We start from the raw sequence: 21,346 nt of genomic DNA, 5'->3' as shown, positions 1-21,346 counted from the left end.
CAACCTAATGCCACAGGCTTTGTTCTTTCAAATGGGAGAGAAAAAGCAATGACTTCAAAGAGAAAACTCAGAAGACTTCTCTTCATTACAGGGACTTCAAATCTGGCAGGTTTCAAATTGGGTTCATCAACTCAAACTTTTGCCACTTCCTGTGTTTCTCATCTCAATAAATGTCACCACCACCTACCCTTAGGCTGTCACCTGTCACTTAGGCTGACACACAGTGTCATCCCAGACTCCTCTCTGTATCATCTGCCTCATTCAATCACTTAATAAAACCTACCAGTTTTACTTCCCCAAATTTTCTTAAATCAACTCCATCCTCTTGCTTACCACCATGAGAACACCCCCAGCTCTTATCCTGCGATCACTAGGTCTATGCGGGTGACTTGTCTGTTTCCCATCTAGCCTACATCTTGCAATCACCTAATCTCAAGAAAATTAATATCTGACTTAGTTTCTGAGAAGAGATTGAGCTGCTTAGCATTTGCTTCCACTGCCCTTCCTGGCCTGCTTCCTCCCAATCTGATCTCTCCAGCCCTGTCTCCTGCTGGTTTGTAACCAAGGAATTCCAAGCTGTAGTTCTTGCATATCCTATGTAGACACTTTCAAGCTGACCCACTGGTAGGAACAGCACTCCCTTCTTTGCTGTAAATAATACTCTCATTTTACAGATTCGGTTTGGTTAAACTATACTCCAGCGTAGCTGGTGTCCCTCACCTAGACAAGTACCCGGGGGAACCTGTATTTTGGCATTTGCCCATCATTTTGAAACTATTCCTTTGTGCTCACACCCCACCCATTGCTCTGAACGCGCTGTCTGCAGCCACAGGGACACTCACCACAGTCCCTGAGCCCGTGGAACACGCGTAGGCTAACTTGTCCTCTTTTCCTCCCACTTACCTCTGCCTTTCCGTCCCGTCAGTCTGGTGACGCACAGTATAGGAAAACCAAGGTCATGGCGATAACTCAAGACCCTCCCACGTTACTTGCACAGGCTGAAAGGCATCTGCGCCCACAGGCAGTTCGGACTCACTGGGTCCGATGCGGAGCTCTGCCTCTCCCGCCACCCAGAGCCTGAGACTTACTGGGCACTGCCTGGCAGGCTCCCTGGCCCCGGTGCGCGGAGTCTGGGTCCGCGGAGATGCGGCGGGAGCAGCGCTGGACTAGGCTCTCTGAGCGGCGCGTGATGGGCTCCCTGCAGCGCTTCAGGTGACCTTCGGCACCATTGCCCTGGCCGGCCCACAGTCCCGCCTGCCTTTCCAGGCGCCGGGGATTTCGCGCCCAGCTCGCCTGCCGGATCGCCCTGAGCGCACAACCCTGGAGGCCTCCTGGACCTCCCTCTTCGTTCTGTTAGTCAGCCAGTCATCCACAGGCATTTATTTCGCTGGGCACTGGGGGCAATACGTGGAGCAAGGGCCCCTTTGGACTGGGACGCCCCCGTCGGTCCTCCTATCTGCTTGAGCCTCTCCTCATCGACTCCCCTTTCAAACTTTCTCTCTTCCAGTTCTTTCTTCTGCCCACACCTTAGATAAGCCGGTCCTGGTGAGAGTCTATCCATTGCCCAAGAGAGAAAAGAATCAGCGTGTGGATGGTGACATAGTCCTCCAGTGATCAGGCCCTGCAGCCTTTCTGAACTTGGTGGATGGAGTGCTTCCCCCTGTCCCTGAGCTTTTCCTTACCCTTCCTCCCTTACTTTTCTTCCAGCTTTTCCCAGGATCCCGTGGCCCAGGTGCCATGCCTGTCCTGTCCTGTTCCTGGCTGCAGGCTTCTAGGACTCAGTCTATCCTCAGCTTTCTAGATGTACTGAGGTGGGCTCTGGGACAGCCCTGGTGGTGCAGGGGACCTCAGTGGACTCAGATAAAGCCCCAGCCTCCCTGCACATTAGGCTAACCTCAGAGACCTGCCTTGATGTGAGCCTCTGTGGCTTTTGCCTCTAACTTGCCTCTAGAGTGGCATTTTGGTCCTTACAGCTTGATGAGTCCAGTGTTTTCCCCTTTTCATTGTCATTTTTTCTCTTTCAGCCTGTGTTTCTCCTGGAAAAGAATCCTGTGCATCTTTTTCCTGCCAGTTATCTTATCAGGTTTTGCTCCTCAAGTGAAAGATAAAGAGGATCTTATATTTGCAAATGCACAGCTACAGCCAGCCCAGTACAGGTTTGCCTGAGTGGGGAGGGAGGGGAGCCTTTTCTCCTTTTTTGGAGAGAATTATATCAGAAGCATGCCCACAGCAACTTCTGCTACAAGAACTTCCTTCTCTGGCAAGGCTATGGCAGCCTCTCCTCTCTTTCTCTGTCTCTCAGCATGTTTAATTGGTCTCACCTGACCCCCCTCAAGCTGACGGACAGATCTGTGGGACTTCAGACTGAAAGCAGAGTTGGAAGTAAGCCGTACTTCACCCTCGGGGGTCACAAGTTCCTGATTTTCGGGGGCTCCATCCACTATTTCTGGGTGCCCAGGGAGTACTGGAGGGACCGCTTGCTGAAGCTGAAGGTCTGTGGCTTCAACACCCTTACCACGTGAGTGCTGGCCCCCTAGCTCTCTGTGACCTTTCTACCCCACAGGGACTCCTGATGTCTGCATCCAGGCTCCGAGCCTCTGGTTTTGGGATTGCCTGTCTGAGAATTTACCTTCTGAATAGTCATTTCTAGCATGTGCCCTTTAAGTGTCACATCTCACAGTTTGCTGTGGTCACAGCCTTGGATAAGGGTTAATGAGAGAAACAGAAGGAATAAGTGATTTCCACAGTAATCTCTCTAATAGGAGAGTCACTTGGTCCGTTAGGAGCACTCAGCTTAATGACAAATGCTTAAAGTATATTTACAGATAAATATGTGGTATTTTAAAAACAATTTTTATGTAATTAAAGTGAGCTCGTAAAGGAATAATAGCATGAATAAAATGAACATGTAAGGAAATACCAGTATCACTCAAGTGAAGTTTAATGTCATTAATAATTAAAAGCATAGAGATTCAGAAAGACCTGTCTTCAGTCCCAGCTCTGCCTCAAACCATTGCCTCCCAGAGCCCTGATGTCCTCTTCATCCATAAGTAAACAAAATAAAAATTGCTTCAAGTTTGTCTTGATGATTAAATGAGATAAAGTGCTTACCTTACATATGTGAAAAATGCCTATCACATTGCCAGTACTCATTATGATGGCAAAAAGAAATACAAACCTAGTTTAGTCAATCAGAAGAATTTAAACATAAATGTAAAATGATTAAATGTACATTTAACATGATAAATTTAGCGTGATCTTTAACATGATTAGGTGTATAGTGACAAAACATACCATGCATTTAGGGTGTATTGATGGCTGGGCATTTGTAATCATTTTCACAAAATCATTTAATCCTCCAACTAGCTGTCCTGTGGACTGGATAGTGTCATTCTTACTGTGTGGGGGACAATAACAGAAGAATAGAGGGCTTAACTAGCTTGCTCAGGGTGAGTCTCCTCCCACAATCGCCTCAAGGTGTGACCATGCAGATGTGAATGAGGATGTCACCAAAGTCATACCTAGGCATAGACTCCTGCCTGTGCACAGATGGCCAGTCACATAAAAACTAGCCCAAAATAAAAATCACATTTGAATTAGGAACAGTGGAGATCCTTTCATAACAGACCTGTTTACAGAAAAGTCTTGAGACTCAAAAAATTGGGAGTCAAGAAAGGTGTGTTGAAGGGTGAGCCCAAAGAAACAATTCCGTGGAAGGCAGAACTGTGACAGGTGTATGGGAATGGTGTTTCTGAAGTCAGAGAAAAGGCGGGAACGCCCACCCTTAGTGTAAGGATACCACCTTTGATAGAGGATGGAAATTCTGACTTAAATATATCTACGCTATAAAGTAAGTCAACCAGTTTTAGTTATTCAGAGAACATGTATATAGTATTTACACTCAGTTGGGCATGTTCTAAACCCTGGAAGATATTAACTCACTTCATCACTATAGCAATACTATGTGGTGAATAGTATTATCACTATCTTTTGTAGGTGAGAAAACTCAGGCAGAGAGAGGTTAAGGCACTTTCTTGAAGACACAGGGTTAGTAACTGTGGAGCTATGCTTTGAGTTCAGCCCAGCACCTGGTTCCAGCTGCTAAGCAATTCAACTGTCTTTCATAATTGTGGACTTTACTTAGAGATTGAGGAGGACATTCACAGAGCTTTGCAACCCTGCTTGTAAACTCTTGTAAAGTCTAAGTCCCCTTTGCAGGGCATTTTATCATTTTACGATGCAGAATGTATTTTTCTGTTTTTTGATGAGACATTTGGTTTGTCACCAGCGATTAGAAGGGTCTGTTGCCTTCATGGTCAAGCTGTGGGGTTTTATTAGTTAACATCAGGAAAAAGTAAAGGCAGTTCTGAAAGGCTTAAAATTAAATTATATGAAGGGAAAGAGCAGAAAAGTGTTAGCAAAATGCTATGGGCTATGTAATTTAATGTTTTACATCTGTAGCTATATTAATTACGTTAATTCCAAAATAGTTGAGTTCCCTTCCCTTTCTGGGTTAATTCTACATTGGTTGTTACAAAGTATACTTACGATGCATTGATTTTTTTAAAAAGAAAGAACCACCAGATGTCCTCACACACCTACACCACTGACCAGATATATAGCAGGACCATAGTAATACAAAAACTGCACTGGAGATCACAGAAGCCCCTTTCCTCCTGAATGTCCCTCCACCGCCCTCTTGTGGCAAAGCTAAAGGTGGTACTCACTATAAAGGAGAAAATGCTTCAAGGGCTGGCTCCATTATTGCAAAGCTGATACTAAAGAGTGAATATGAAGCTGGCTTATCTAATTATTAATTAATAATAATTATAATTAATAATCAATAATGAATTATTAATTAATAATAATTAATTATTGGCTTATCTAATATACAAATAATTGAATAATAAATAATCATTGAGTTTTATTTAGAGGCTTTTCTGCATCTATTGAAGAAATTATATGGTTTTTCTTCACTCATCTATTGAAATAGTAAATTATATGGACATCTTTTTCTGATATTCAACCAATCCACGACTCTGCAATAAGTTCTATTTGATTAGGAGACATGAACATGTGAATGTGCAAACACACATACACACACATAGATTGCTAGACTTGACATACTCATGTTTTATTTCAGATATGTGTGTTTATGATTATAACTGAAATGGATTTAAAATTGTATTTCTGTTAGTATCTTGCCCACTTTTGATATCAATCTTATAATAAACTCATCAAGTGACTATATATGTATATATTTCTCTTCTCTGAAACTATCTTGCAAAAGAATTATCTTTACCGTGAATGTTTCTTAAAATTCACCTATAAAACCTCTGTGATTACTGTCTTTTGTGGTTGTGAGGTGAAGTTTTTTGGGGTAGAATAACTTTGTTGAATGGTTATTGCTTTTTCTCCTAGTGTATATACTATTTTTATTCTATATGTCGTTTTTTTCTTTTTCTTTCTTCTTCTTGTGGATTGACTGGGACTTTTAAAAATTCTTTCTTTCTAAAAAAAAAAAAAAAAAAAAAGGTTAGAGTGGGAGAGAGCCAAAGCATAAGAGACTGTTAAAAACTGAGAACAAACTGAGGGTTGATGGGGGGTGGGAGGGAGGGGAGGGTGGGTGATGGGTATTGAGGAGGGCACCTTTTGGGATGAGCACTGGGTGTTGTATGGAAACCAATTTGACAATAAATTTCATATATTAAAAAAATTCTTTCTTTCTTGCACATCATATGGTGTATCAGCCTTTTTTTCCCCTTTAATCTTTAAATGTTTAGTCTTTTCAAAGAACTAGCTTGTAACTTTATTAATATTCTCTGTATCTTTTTGTTTTCTATTTGATAGTTCCTGAATTATGTATAATTTCCTTTCTTCTACCTTATTTAGTTTAGCATTTTTTCCCCTCTCCTCTTCTCTTCCTTCTCCACCTCCTCTTTTCCTCCTTCTCCTTCTCTTTCTTCTTCTTTTCTTCTTGTCTCCTGAGTTGAATAGTTGAGCTCACTTTCTTTCCAGGATTTTGCTTTTTCTAATATATTTATTCAGAGATATGAGTGTACCTCTAATTATTGCTTTGGCCACATATCCCATACATTTTGCTGTGTAATACTTTGAATGTCATTTGTTTTCAAACATTTCAGCTATTTGGGAATATGCTTTCTGGTTTATTTATTTATTTAACTTTTTACCATTTTCAAGCATAATTTTCTAGTGTAGCAATTGCCTTGGGATCACGGACATTTTTGAAATTTGTTGAGATTTATTTTGTATTTTACAACTGTTGCATGTGTTTTTTAAAAATGTATGTACTCCACCTGTTGGCTACTGAGGTTTCTATGTATTTCTTAGATTGGGCCTTTCATTTGTGTTATTCAAATATATATCCTTACAACTTTTTGCTATTATTTCTTAGGGAAGTATTTTAAATCTTCCCTCTATGACTATGGATTTGTCCCCTTCTCTGATTCAGTAAACTCCTCCCTTACTTGAAGCCATATTTATGGAGCACATAAGGCCATGATTACTATATCTTCTTGATGGATCATTTCCTTTTTTATTATTTGATGCCTATCAACATCTATTTGTGAGGGATTTTTTTGCCTTAAAATCCATCTTGCCTCCTATGTAAGATTTGCTAGAATAATTTTGCCTCATATATATCTTTTTCCATCTTTTTGTTTTCAACTTTATCCAACAATATTTTTTGAAGTAAGTCACTTGTAAGCCTCATTTAGCAAAATGTTTTCATTCTGCTCTTTCAGTGTACAGCTTATAAACTTTATCATGCATATTTAAGTTTTTAGCAAACCAACTCTTCATTCCTCTTTACAACAGAAGATCTTGAAATACAGTCAGTTCTGCCATAATGCAACATATGCATTCTTACAAATCTGCATTGTGTACAATTGTGTAACAAGAACTACAGGGCTAATGGCAAACATGAGGTTAGGGGCACAACACTCAAGAAATTTGTTGGTGATGCACACAAAAAAGATAGTCACTAATAAAAATAGCACCTAACAAAAATTTTACACATGTCCCGTTGGCCCTATAGACTCAGCCCTATAGGGGAGGGGCCTGGATGGGTCCTTCTTGCTAAATCTATATGTGTTATTTTTCTTTATTCTATCTCCATTATCCTTATAGAAAATCCTCCTCTATTCTTATTTTGATTAATTCTTACCAAACATTTATTGGGCCTATATAAACATTTGTGGGGTTTGTAATTTTCTTTATTTTCTTACTGGCTAGTACAGAGAATGGGGTGGTGAGTGGGATAATTAATGTATATAAATCCAAGGAACCTAGAATCATAGGATTATTGGCAGCGTGGATCACAACTGGTTAATAAAGAAAAGAACTATTGACAATAGTCATTGTTCATGTAATACAGATTTAATTGCCATTGGAAACTTCAGCTTATTCCCAAATAGAACTATCCCAGGTGTTAGCATGGATTTGGGACTGATCTCGAAATTTAGAAGAAAGAAATTGAAAGATGATTATTGTACTTCCCCTTCCCTATTACAGCTATGTTCCATGGAACCTCCATGAGCCGCAAAGAGGCAAATTTGACTTCTCTGGAAACCTGGACCTGGAGTAAGTGCTGTCACTGCTTCTGTGGCCTGGTCCAAGGTGGGGAGACAGAGAGGTGGCCCCTTGGGTTTGATTAGGCCATCTTGGTTCTGCATTGAGAACCAGAGAGAGGCTGGGACCTGGAACCTTGTTCTCAAGACCCAAATGCTCTCTAGTCATGAACTTGTTACTCTCAGGGGTCTGGGTTTACCTCATCTGAGCTCAGACCTTTTCACTGCAGCTCGGAGGTGCCTAATCCCGTGTCTGCCTTGCTTTGCAGTGTGGTCCAGCCATCTGGTCTGGGTCAAGGCTTGCCTCTCTAGGGTAGTAAGGCACTTGGGGTCAGGTTCACTGTTAGGACCCCACCTCCACCCCTCCCCGTATCCTGTCTGATGCCCTTGGTCCTCTTGCCCCCAGTGGAGGTATGCAGAAGGTACTGGGCTGGGAGCAGGGGAGAACCCAGCTCGCAGGGCATCTGAAGGCAGGGAGAGGAGGAACCAGGCAGATCCACCACCTTGTGATGTGTGTCAGACTCATCCCCACCCCTCCCCCCTGATGTCTTGAGAGCTGCTGACACTGACCTCCCTAGGGCCTTTGTGCTGATGGCTGCGGAGATCGGGTTGTGGGTGATTCTGCGTCCAGGGCCCTACATCTGCAGTGAGATGGACCTCGGGGGCTTGCCCAGGTGAGCGGTGCTGAGTCCAGTGTAGTAAAGTTGTTGGCTTTACTAAACATAAAACTTCAGTCTAATAACAAATGAGCACATCCGCTGTGTCTTGCACTGTTATGTGCTTTACACACATTGTCTCAGACAATGGTTGCAGTAATAGGGTGAGGTATAGGTGCTCTTGTAATCCTCATTTTACAGATGACACATCTTCCTAGTGCTCTAGGCATGTGCCAAGAGTGTGCAGGGGAAGAGGAAGCATTGGGATGATCATAGTCTTCTTGCCCCACTGGAGAGAGCTATGCCCAACTCTGTCCAGTAGTGGGAAGAATGGGAACAGAAGCTTTAGACAGTGATGGATGGGCTTGTTCTGATGATGTCTGATTGTTCTTTTATTTTGTCAGTGAAAGACCAAGTTCTCTTGTACTAAGCGCCTTCAGATTCCCTCCCCTCCCTCTCATTTTTCTTTGCCTTTTTCTCTCATCTGTGATGCATGCTTTTAATCCAAACAACTAAGGTTCAGGGTGAGAATTTAAGAATGCTCTTCTGTTATCTCCAAAAGCTGATAGGAATGCCCATTTAGTTCATGGCTTTGCCCCCAGGTGAGTACTTTTACTCCCCTTTGTCATGTAAAGGTATTGCTTTTCTCCAAGGTGAGCTAGTTTTCACTTTCCAGCTCTGGAGCAGAAAATGCCTGACCCTTGCAAGAAGAGGGAGATTTTGAGAAGCAGCAATTCATGGTGCAGTTAGCTGGAAGCCATGCCCAGCACCTTACAAGTTGACCTGGGGACAAGCTTACTTACTTGTAAGCTCCTCCTTTGTGCTGGAAATCTTAGGTCTTGGAGGAAATGTAACCATTTGCCTAAAGTACATACACTGTGTGCAAGAAAAATGTTTTAAATAAACTGAACAAGAATGGAGGAAGGTATTAAGATGTGGGTGTACAAATCTTGATGGTAAGTTGTAAATATCATGTCGATGGAGGTGGTATCTTTTCTTCTAAATCTGTGGGATGGTCCAAAAAGCTGACACAGACACATCCCTTCAGGACCCCTGAGTTCTCCAGGATCATGGACATGATCAGAGGATGTAAAACTGCCCAAGAGAGATCTGGAAAGGGGCAGGCTGTCATGCCTGGCCCAGCCCCCCGCACCTCTGCATTCTCAACTCAGAACTGAGCTTGTCCTCTTTCACCCCCAGCTGGTTGCTGCAAGACCCTAAGATGATATTAAGAACAACCTACAAGGGCTTTGTTGAAGCAGTTAATAAGTATTTTGACCACCTCATTTCCAGAGTTGCTCCTCTCCAGGTAAAGCAAATTTCTCTTTCCTTCTTTCTTATCTTTGCTCTAGGAAAATAATTTTTATGGCTTGTTCACAGAATAGGCCATGCCTAGTCTCTGTGAGAATTTAAACTGATATTCTTGCAATTTTCAATTCTAGACCTTTGTCTTAAGTGCAGCCTTTACCTCAAGGTTTCTAGAAAGACACACATCTTAGAAGGGACTGATGAAGGGTGTTCATTTGTGGTTGTCATTGTTCTGAATGTACTCGATATTCATTAAACTCACTGATATTCATACTGCTTATTTTTACCCTTAAATTATCTTTATTGTTTTAAATAGTTAATACAAGCCCTTGGTGATAAAGCTCAACAGAGTACAAAAGAGTTTATGGTGAAATAAGTCTCCCCTCTTACCCTGAACCAAAGCCATTCATTGTCTTTTCAGGAGACAATTTTGCTAGATTTTTGTGTCTTTCCAGAGGATTTCTACACATATAGAAACAAATTATTTATACACACACTTACACATGTGTATGTATGCATACTTTTTAATAAAAAATATGTAATTTCCACTGAAAATTTTTTTGTAACTTAAAAATACATTTTTGGAACCCATTCTTTTTAAGGACTGCATAGCATTCCACAAATGGATATATCATAATTCACTTAACTAGTACCTTGTCATGGACATTTGATTTTTTAAATTTATGCTATAATGCATAACTTGGTTCACATATCACTTTGTACCTGTGTGGATATATTTTCTTTTGCTCACATTCCAGTTTGTTTAAGTTTCATAAGTGTAAAGAGTACAGACACCATGCATTTTCCTTTCTTCATGGAGTCTCCTCATCTTATGCAAGGTACCCACAGCCCAAAGACCAGTCTATAAAAACAAAGAACAAATATTATACTCTGAAGTTTATAAGGCAGCAATTATTTGGTCATTACATTTTTTTTTTTAAATACAACTTTCTTACAAACAAGAGGAGACACATGGTTATTATTTAAATAAAAATATATCTTATTTTAAGAGTATATCTCTTGATATAACTTGAGTGGGGATAAAAACCAGTTATTATGTTTTTATAAATACCAATAAAGAGCTTATTAGAGTCTTCTTTTTGGGGGAAATATGATACGGACCTAGCCCTTTATAACTACTTCTCAATTGTGAATTGTGAGTTACTATTGGAATAATTATTGAGAAAAGAAACAGGAGATTAGGAATAGAAATAAAGGGAAAGACAGATTAAGAATAATGTCTCTGTAGTATAGCTTCAGGAGAGATGAGCAATGCTGCAGGGAAGAAGGCATCATCTTTAGAATTAAACTCTGGGTCTGTTATGCAGAGTCAAGAAAGGCTGAAAGCCATATGTTTCTGGCATTTAGATGGGGCCTGATGTAGGAGCAAAAATCTTTGAGCCTTAAAATTAGAAAGACTTTGAATGTTTGGCTAGAAGTTCAAGCACAAGTACAAATGCCATGTAGCATTAGTGCAGATGCAGCAAGCAAAGCAAATATATAAATATCCCACTGAAATCATGAGGTGAGAAATCTTAGGAAATTTTTAAGAAGCAAGGAATTATAAGTGCAAATGAAATTTAAAAGGCCTATTATTACTAAATTGTTAGTATTTTAATGTTTTCTATTTGGTTACCTTCATTGTTTTAATTACTGTATTTAAATAATTTTTAGAGTGTATTTACTCTTTTACTTGGGACTTTCATTCTTCTCAACCTGTTTGTTTTGTAAGGTCAGCTGTGAATTCTCCTGTGACGGGGATTTTAGAAATCTCACCCTTCATGTTGGGGAGAAGATATGGTTCAATAATACAAACAACTGTTCTCACTTCATCAATGAGGAATACTTAGGTTCACTCAACAAGTAATTATTGAACACTTGCTATGTGCCAGCTGCTGTGTAGGAGCTTAGCTTCCAATGGAGAGAAGGACAGACATTGTCCCTGTCCCATGGAGGCAATGACCACTTACAAATTGAGGAATAGTTGCTTCAGTGGAAGAAGTGCAGGACACCCCTCATAGGGGTAAGCAGCCAAGGAGAAAGGAAGGTTCAGGGCATGCTCTCCAGAAAAAGTAACTTAAACAGTGACCTGAAGGGTGGGCAGGCATTAGCAATGGTCAGGAGTCTCCATCACGGGTGAAGACCAGAGGACAAGAGATAGAATGAAGAGTCTGAAGAGCTGGAGGAAGTGCAGTTGGTGTGGAGCATAGAATCTGAGGTGGGAAGAGGCAAAAGGTGAAGCTGTAGAGGAAAACCCACTACACATACTCATTCTCTTCTGTTCCAATTCAGGGGCTAGGGTCCCATTGTACAAAAGGGAATATCACTCTAAAATTGGCATTTACTCCATAGGCAATAAGGAGCCATGTGGTGGGTGAAGTGGTCAGGCTGTCAAGAGCTCACTCTGCCTTCAGTATCAAGAGAGACTTCTGCACTTGAGTGTGGAAGAACATTGAAAGATTAAGTTAAACATTGCAAACTTATAATTTCAGTAGCACTAGGTCACTCTTGATGACAGGTGGCAAGATGGCATTGGAACACTTACCATTGTGGTTTGAGGAGTGGAGTCAAAGTGAGAAAGCAGAGAAAGTGAGTGTAGACAACTGGTAATTCTTTCAAGAAACAGCGTTCTTCAAAATGAGAAAGCAAGAGAACTGTGGGTGGGGGAACAGGATTGGGGTCCATGTTTACTCTCCCTCTCTCTAGTGTGATGGTTCAGAGTAAATTTCCATGATGATGGAGGGCAGTTGGTTTGGAAGGAAAGGTTGAAAGTAGAGAAGGTAGAGGGAACAGAGCAGAGAGCCAAGTTCCCAAGCAGGTGGTAGGAGGCAGTGGGACTCCACACATGAGTGGTGGCATTATCCTAAGACAGGAGGAGGGAGGGATGCCCCTTTCATATGCTGGGGAAAGTGGATAGGGTGGGCATGGAAGCAGGGGAGTTTGTAGGCTTAGGATTCATATTTAAGCAGATAATTAGTATGAGAAAAAGAGGGAAAACTGTAGGAGTTGCTTATATCCAAAGACTAGGGAAGGTGGAACTCTGTGCAACAGCTGAGGCAACTGGAGGTGACTGACTCTGGGCCCAGGAGGAGAGGGAGTACCGAGGGAACTTGAGGTAACTACTTGGATCAAAGCTTACTGCACCAGGTATGTGATCTTAGCAGGAAACCCAGAGACTCCAGGCTTTTTCCACCAGTAGCTTCACACTTTTCCTTGATCTGCTTGTCTCTCAGTATCGCAAGAGAGGCCCCATCATTGCAGTGCAGGTGGAGAATGAATATGGTTCATTTGCCGAGGATAAAGATTACATGCCTTATATTCAGAAGGTAAGAAACATTTGATTTGTCCCCATATTTACATGCTTTCTTCCTCACTCTGACACTTTTACAAGCATGCATTTCTGAGGCCCTGTTGCATGGGTGATCCTGTGGTAGGTGCTGTGGGTGATGAGAATATGTGAGATCAAGTTCAGTGTCTCTGTGAATCTTCAGTATTGCCACAGCTGTCAGGGTTTCCTCAAATAACTTCATTAGGAGATAAAAATTGATGTGGAAAGTTGATTCTTTCCTGTTGCTATCTCTATGTCCCACAATTCTCCTTAAATCTGGGTGCTGGTGAATTTACATCCATAGTAAATAAATAATGCTTCATGAACTTAATAACATGGCTCTCATCTTGTGGCTTCCTGACCTGTAGTGCTAACACTCTTTCCTCAGAAATGCATGCTTGCCCTTGCTTCTCCATGGGGGGAATGTCTCAGGCCAGGGAATAACTGCAGTCCTGCCTGGTTGCCTTTCTGATGGTTCGGGCCCCTTCCTGTCCCTAACTTCCCACAGTGAAGAAGCTGATGAGTTTTATATAAACTGGACCTCCTCTCCAGGTTGGTGAGCAGAACTTGGGGTCGCATGTTGGCTGTGTCCACACAGAACCCCCTGGGTGGGATGGTCTGGAAAGCAGTGGGGAGGAGTTGCCAGCTGGGAAAGAAAGAACAAGAAGGTGACCAGAGAGGAAGGAAGGCAGGGTTGGGCTTCCCATACATCCTGGCTCTGGCCCTGCAGCTGTAGCCTCTGGTGCTGGACAAGTTCTGTGAGGGATTCCCCTCCCTAATTTTTCTCAGGGGCATCACATCAGATCTCCCCAAATTAATCACATTCAGCTAGCATTGCTTTTTCTTGATTTTCAGAATTTGCCACTTGACTTTTCTCCCAGGGCCAGGCATGAAGTTAACAAAGAAAACACAGAGTCCTTTTGCTCTCTGGCCACGGGTCTGCTCCTCTGCCTTTAGTAGATATAATTTGCAAATTAGATTCCCCCTTCTTTGAAGCCATGGCAGGCTTCCTTGCTTCCTTTTAGTGTCTGGATAGGACCCAAACTTTACAAAATTTATCTGCGATCCCCACAGCCTTGGACTCTCCCCTTCAAGAGAAAGCCTTCTCTTTTTCTCTTGGATTTAGAGTTTCCCTCAAGTGTTTCCTCATAAAACTCAGCCTTTTGCTTTTCCCCTTGAGGCAGTGGCCATGGCTGTCAGAACCCATGCTTAGCTGCTCTTGTGGTTCCCGGGATCAACACAGGCTGAGACAGAGACCAAACAACATTCCCCTAATTTACTGAATTGCAGATGGTCAAACTCTAAACTCAAACCTCTCTCTAGCTCACATGCTGTCCAAGCGAGCCCAAGCTGTATTTGTTTCCTAATTTCCTTATGTTTCCTTCTTCCCATGGGAGCAAAGGAAGTAGATTCATTTTGTCAGTTTTCCCAACAGGCCCTGCTGGAAAGAGGGATTGTGGAACTGCTCATGACCTCGGATGATGCAAAACACATGCTAAAAGGCTACATAGGGGGCGCCTGGGTGGCGCAGTCGGTTGGGCGTCCGACTTCAGCCAGGTCACGGTCTCGCGGTCCGGGAGTTCGAGCCCCGCGTCAGGCTCTGGGCTGATGGCTCGGAGCCTGGAGCCTGTTTCCGATTCTGTGTCTCCCTCTCTCTCTGCCCCTCCCCCGTTCATGCTCTGTCTCTCTCTGTCCCAAAAATAAATAAATGTTAAAAAAAAAAAAATTTTTAAAAGGCTACATAGAAGGAGGTATAAATTTAGACTCATTTTGAGTAAGAATTGAGGCTCTTCGCCAGCCAGCTTGAATATTCAACAAGCCTCAGAAAGAACCAACTATATCTCTGATGTCTCTCCCATGTTCATTGAAGTGGACTCCAGAAATTTGGTATTACAATGAACGAGGACTCAAGGTCCAAGTGAAGAGTCCACTTACCAACCCCAACTCTCTCCCTTGCCCTTCTTGTCTTTAAACAGACAAGCTCTTCTGGCCTCAATACACTTTTTTGTCTTTCATAATTTTTCTGTGGGCTAAGAATTCATATTGGTATTGGGCATGGCTTAGAATCCAGGTCTTCTCCACTAACATGGAGAGCCACATGGAGAAACAGAAGATAGATGTGTGTCAGGAAGGCTGCCTAGGCCAAGCCCCAGTCTGTCATACTAGAGAGTCGAGTAACAGAACAGTTCAGACCAGAATCATAAGATGATGATAGTGAGGGAAGTGACCAAGGTATTATAAACAGCCAGATGAGCCCAGGGGAGTATCTGTTAGGTAGTCCATAGTTCAAGACTAGCTACTTCTTTATACCACTGTTCTCCCCTCCTTTTTGGTGGCTCTTCCTCACATTATTTTTCTAAGAATTTATTTTTTAAGTTTATATATTTATTCTTAGAGAGACAGAGAGAGTGCAAGCAGGGGAAGGGCAAAGAGGGAGAATCCCAAGTAAGCTCTGCACTGTCAGCACAGAGCCCGATGTGGGCTCCAACTCACAGAATTGTGAGGTCATGACCTGAGCCCAAATCAAGAGTTGCACACTTAACCAACTGAGCCCCTCTTCTCCACATTATTATAGTACACTGGGAAGTGTGCTGAACTTGGGTCAGCAAACCTGTGTTCAGTTCCTAGGTCTAATCAAGTTATATGATCTTGTCCTGTTCTAGTTTTCTACAAAAAATATGGTTAATTTTAACTGCCTTTAAAAAAAATTAAGTGTATTTATTTATTTTGAAAGAGAAAGTGCAGGTGGGAGAGGGACAATCAGAGACTCCTAAGCAGGCTCTGCACTGTCAGCATGGATCCCAAGTTGGGGCTCAAAACCACAAACTGTGAGATCATGACCTGAACTAAAGTTGGACACTTAACTGACTGAGCCACCCAGGCACCCCTTACCTACCCTTCTTATCTTGCATTGTCCTTACAAGTGTCCAGTGATATCAGGACATATGTGGCAGCCTTTTGTACTTTGCAAAGTGGAATAAAAGTAGTGTCTCATCCTTACTACTTGGCCCAACTTCCTTCTGTGTACAAGGTGTGGGCCTCCAACCATTCCCTGGTGGCACTGTCACAGTACCTCATTCAGCACCTGTCTCTTCTCTCTATAGTTCTGGCCACCCTCAATATGAACACATTTCAGATAAATGATTTCAAGCAGCTTTCCCAGGTGCAGGTAAGGATGTCTTAAAGATGAAGAGTCTTTGCTCCTTTGCCTGCCCAAATCTCCTTAGCCTGTGCAGCTGGTACTGAGTGAGAACAGCAGGCTTGGCAAAAATACTTCTGCTTCCTTGCTCCCCATCTCCCCAGAGCCTCAGTTGGGTTCCAAAACAATTTGAGGAGCTTATGCCTTTTGTCATGGGGAATGAGGAGTAAGTCCTGCTTCTATCACCACTGTTAGTGAAGCATCTTATGGAGATGATCAGAAGGAGGAAGAGGGGATTATGTGACATAAGTCAGAGGGAGATGATTTTCTTTTTCCTCTCCAAAGACAGGCCTCAGAAATGGGCTGAATACATTGCTGACAGAGGGCTCATACATAGCTTTGTCAGAGTCAGCCTTTTTCAGCCAGACTCTGCAAATTATGGGAATGAATGACTATTGTACATGAATTCATTAACAACCATGGATTGAGTAGCTCCAGTTTCCTCTCAGTGGGTGGTCCCTTGTAATAGTTTCAAAGATGGACAAACCACAGTCCATGCCTTTGAGGATTATATCCTTTCTCCACATAACAGCTGGATCGAGCTCTTACAGACCAAATGTGATTATAGTTTCCTCTGCTTAACATACTTTCCTGGGTCTCCTTTTGTTCCCAGCATAATCCAAAACCCATGCCATGGCCTGCAAAGCCTGGTGTGACCTGATGCAATCTTCCTTTCCAGGCCCAGCCCTCTCTGTTCTTCTCGCTTATACAGGAAATCCTTCTTCAGTCCTGCAGAGTATGGCACTTGGCCCCATGGTGCTTCCTCCAGTGCCCTATACCCTCCTACACAAGTTTTAATTAAAGAACAAATTGATCTTATTTCCTCTTCTTACTAATTTCTACACAGATTTTGACCTAGTAAAAAGACGGGACTCTGCCAGAGCTGGATCTATGGTTATCTAGTTTTTAATGGCTGTAATAAGTCTCTTTTTTGCTGTTGGTTCTTTTTCTCTTGTCACTTTTTTTTTAAAGTAGCTTTGTTGAAATATAATTTATACACCATTAAATTCACCCATTATAAATATACAATTCAATATATAGATTTTTATAACCATTCCCACAATCTAAAGAATTTTCTCATCTTCATTTATAGTAAATCCCCTGTTGCCATCTCCAGCCCTAGGCAAACACTGGTCTGCTTTCCATCTCTATAAATTTGTCTTTTCTAGGCATTTAATATAAATGGAATCGTACAGTTACTAGTCTTTTGCATCTGGCTTCTTGCTTGATGTTTGTGATTTTCATCTGTACTGTAGCATGAATCAGTACCTGATTCCTTTTGATAGCCAAGTGGATCATGCTCTTGTATCCTATGTCTAAGGTCATAGACAAAGCCAAAGTTCATGCAGTTTTTCTCATATGTCCTTCTTTGTAACTAATATGGCTAACATTAATTTTAAAGTTTGATTCAGTCTTGTATTCCTGGGAATAATCCTACTCAATTGTATTATCATTTTATATACCGCTGGATTCAATTCGTTCATGTCTTATTGAGAAGTTTTGCTTCCATGTTCACGAGGAATATTGGTTTTTGGTTTTCTTTTATTGAAATGTCTTTATTTTGGAATCAGAGTAATGGGTTCCTTTTCTATTTTCTGGAAGAAATTGTACAGAATTGATAGCATTTCTTATTTAATGTTTGGTAAAATCCACCAGTGAAACCTTTTTTTTTTTTTTTTAATTTTTTAAATGTTTATTTATCTGAGAGAGCGAGAGAGAGCGAGAGAGAGAGAGAGAATGAATCAGGATGGGCAGAGAGAGAGGAATACACAGAATTTGAAGCAGGCTCCAGGCTCTGAGATGTCAGCACAGAGCTGGATGCGGGGCTTGAACCCACGAAACAGTAAGATCATGACCTACACCAAAGTCAGATGCTTAACCAACTGAGCCACCCAGGCGCCTCTGAAGTTTTCTTTTTTAAAAGAAAGCAGGAAAAGACCTCTCTGACCTCAGCCGTAGCAATCTCTTACTCGACACATCCCCAAAGGCAAGGGAATTAAAAGCAAAAGTGAATTCCTGGGACCTTATGAAGATAAAAAGCTTCTGCACAGCAAAGGAAACAACCAACAAAACTAAAAGGCAACCAACGGAATGGGAAAAGATATTTGCAAATGACATATCGGACAAAGGGCTAGTATCCAAAATCTATAAAGAGCTCACCAAACTCCACACCCGAAAAGCAAATAACCCAGTGAAGAAATGGGCAGAAAACATGAATAGACACTTCTCTAAAGAAGACATCCGGATGGCCAACAGGCACATGAAAAGATGTTCAGCGTCGCTCCTTATCAGGGAAATACAAATCAAAACCACACTCAGATATCACCTCACGCCAGTCAGAGTGGCCAAAATGAACAAATCAGGAGACTATAGATGCTGGAGAGGATGTGGAGAAACGGGAACCCTCTTGCACTGTTGGTGGGAATGCAAATTGGTGCAGCCGCTCTGGAAAGCAGTGTGGAGGTTCCTCAGAAAATTAAAAATAGACCTACCCTATGACCCAGCAATAGCACTGCTAGGAATTTATCCAAGGGACACAGGAGTACTGATGCATAGGGGCACTTGTACCCCAATGTTCATAGCAGCACTCTCAACAATAGCCAAATTATGGAAAGAGCCTAAATGGCCATCAACTGATGAATGGATAAAGAAATTGTGGTTTATATACACAATGGAGTACTACGTGGCAATGAGAAAAAATGAAATATGGCCTTTTGTAGCAACGTGGATGGAACTGGAGAGTGTGATGCTAAGTGAAATAAGCCATACAGAGAAAGACAGATACCATATGGTTTCACTCTTATGTGGATCCTGAGAAACTTAAGAGAAACCCATGGGGGAGGAGAACAAAAAAAAAAAAAAAAAAAAAGAGGTTAGAGTGGGAGAGAGCCAAAGCATAAGAGACTGTCGAGAACTGAGAACAAACTAAGGGTTGATGGGGGGTGGGAGGGAGGAGAGGGTGGGTGATGGGTACTGAGGAGGGCACCTTTTGGGATGAGCACTGGGTGTTGTATGGAAACCAATTTGACAATAAATTTCATATATTAAAAAAAAATAAAAATAAAAGACTTTTAACTAGAAATTTCTTTTCTCTAATAGATGTAGCACCATTTAGATTATTTCTTCTTGAGCAAGTTTTAGTAGTTTATGTCTTTCAAGGATTTATTCTATTCTATTTCATCTAAGTTTATGAATTAATGGTCACAGAATTAATGGTCACAGATATTCTGTTGATATCCTTGTATGTCTTTGTTGTTGGTAGTGGTGGCCCTTCTTTCATTCCCCATATTAGTAACTTCGTGTCTTCTCTCTTTTCATCTTTTTATCTTGGTCCGTGTAACTAGAAGTTTACCAGTTTTATTAGTCTCTTCAGAGAACTAGTTTTTTGGCTTTTTTTAATTTTCGCTTCATTTTTTCCTGTTTTCTGGTTCATTTATTTCTCTGATCTTTCACATTTTCTGTTTTGCATCCTTTGGACTGAATTGGCTTTACTATTTCTAGGTGTTGTTTGTTTGTTTAGTGGAAGCTTAGATTGCTGATTTGAGACTTTTTTCTTTTCCAATATGAGCACTTATGGCTATAAATTTCCCTGAATGCACTATTTTTGCTATATCCCACCAATTTTGATATGCTGTATTTTCATACTCAAAAATGTTTCAAAACATTTTCAAAACATTTTAAAATTTCCCCTGAGGCTTAATCTTTATTGTATGTATCAGAAGTATGTTGCTTAATTTTTGAATCCTGGAGGATTTTCCAGGTATTATTCTGTTATTGATTTCTACTTTAATACTGTTAAAATCTGAGAGTATACTTTATATGATTTCTGTTCTTTTTACATTTCTTAAGGTTTGTTTTATGGCTCATAATATGGTCATTTTGGTGAATGTTCCATGTATATTTGAGAAGAATGTGTATTTTGCATTTGTTTGTAAATTTCCATTGACTCAAGTTGATTGATTTTACTGTTCAGGTAATTGCTATTCTTACTGATTTTCTACCCACTTTTTTATTAACTTTTTTATTAACTACTAAGAGTGTTGATATCTCTAAATATTATTGTAGATTTGTTTATTCGCCCTTTCAGATCTATCCATTTTTGTCTTCTATATTTTGAAGCTCTGTTTTTAGGTGTATGCACATTTAGAATTATATTTTTCTTGGAGAATTCACCCCTTTATTATTATTTAATGGCTACCTTTGGTTTTTAAAAAATGTTTATTTTTAAGAGAGAGAGACCGAGAGAGCACAAGCAGGGGAGGGGTAGAGAGAGAGGGGACAGATGATCTGAAGAGGGCTCTGTGCTGACAGCAGAGAGTCTGAATTGGGGTTCGAACTCACAAACTATGAGATCATGACCTGAGCCGAAGACAGCTGCTTACCAACTGAGCCACCCAGGTGCACGCCTTCCTTGTTTTTCTTTTTCTTTTTCTTTTTTTTTGTAAATTTATTTATTTATTTATTTATTTATTTATTTATTTATTTATATTTTATTGTCAAATTGGTTTCCATACAACACCCAGTGCTCATCCCAACAGGTGCCCTCCTCAATGTCCATTACCCACTTTCCCCTCCCTCCCACCCCCCATCAGCCCTCAGTTTATTCTCAGTATTTAAGAGTCTCTTATGGTTTGCCTCCCTCCCTCTCTGTAACATTTCCCCCCCCCCCGACCTCTCCCATGGTTCTCTGTTAAGTTTCTCAGGATCCACATAGGAGTGAAAACATATGGTATCTGTCTTTCTCTGCCTGATTCACTTAGCATAATACCCTCCAGTTCCATCCACATTGCTGCAAATGGCCTGATTTCATTCTTTCTCATTGCCAAGGAGTATTCCATTGTATATATAAACCACATCTTCTTTATCCATTGTCAGTTGATGGACATTTAGGCTCTTTCCATAATTTGGCTATTGTTGAAAGTGCTGCTGTAAACATTGGGGTGCAAGTGTCCCTATGCATCAGCACTCATGTATCTCTTGGGTGAATTCCTTTAATGTTGTTTTTAAAAAATGTTTATTTATTTTGAGAGAGAGTGAGTGGGGGAGGGGCAGAGTGAGAAGGGGACAGAGTATCTCAAGCAGACTCCATGCTGTCAGTGCAAAGCTTGACACAGGCCTCAATCTCATGAACCATGAGATCATGACCTGAACTGAAATCAAGAGTTGGAGTCTTAACTGACTGAGCCACCCAGGCGTCCCTGTGTTCCTTGTTTTGAGGTCTGCTTTGGCTGATATAAATATAGCTATTCTACCTTTCTTTTGGTTA

The 21,346-nt window shown here is 41.3% G+C and overlaps 1 protein-coding gene across 1 annotated transcript in view; it reads left to right on the top strand.

The window, feature by feature from the left end:
* Nucleotides 1-1,144: 1,144 nt before the first annotated feature.
* The window catches only part of LOC112865216 (beta-galactosidase-1-like protein 3), a 70,356-nt gene continuing 50,154 nt past the window's right edge, over nt 1,145-21,346 (top strand). The window contains exons 1-9 of the mRNA XM_086676432.1: nt 1,145-1,212; nt 2,025-2,156; nt 2,303-2,518; nt 7,534-7,602; nt 8,168-8,263; nt 9,446-9,554; nt 12,787-12,879; nt 14,317-14,395; nt 15,986-16,050. Of these exons, the coding sequence (XP_086532558.1) occupies nt 1,145-1,212; nt 2,025-2,156; nt 2,303-2,518; nt 7,534-7,602; nt 8,168-8,263; nt 9,446-9,554; nt 12,787-12,879; nt 14,317-14,395; nt 15,986-16,050 (927 nt within the window). The remainder of the gene's footprint in view (nt 1,213-2,024; nt 2,157-2,302; nt 2,519-7,533; nt 7,603-8,167; nt 8,264-9,445; nt 9,555-12,786; nt 12,880-14,316; nt 14,396-15,985; nt 16,051-21,346) is intronic.

Source organism: Puma concolor, chromosome D1 (genome assembly GCF_028749965.1).
Source record: "Puma concolor isolate L17-30 chromosome D1, mPumCon1.1.hap2, whole genome shotgun sequence".
NCBI lineage: Eukaryota > Metazoa > Chordata > Mammalia > Carnivora > Felidae > Puma > Puma concolor.
The sequence above is the reverse complement of the archived record's forward strand: the minus strand, read 5'-3'. Positions and strand labels throughout refer to the sequence as shown.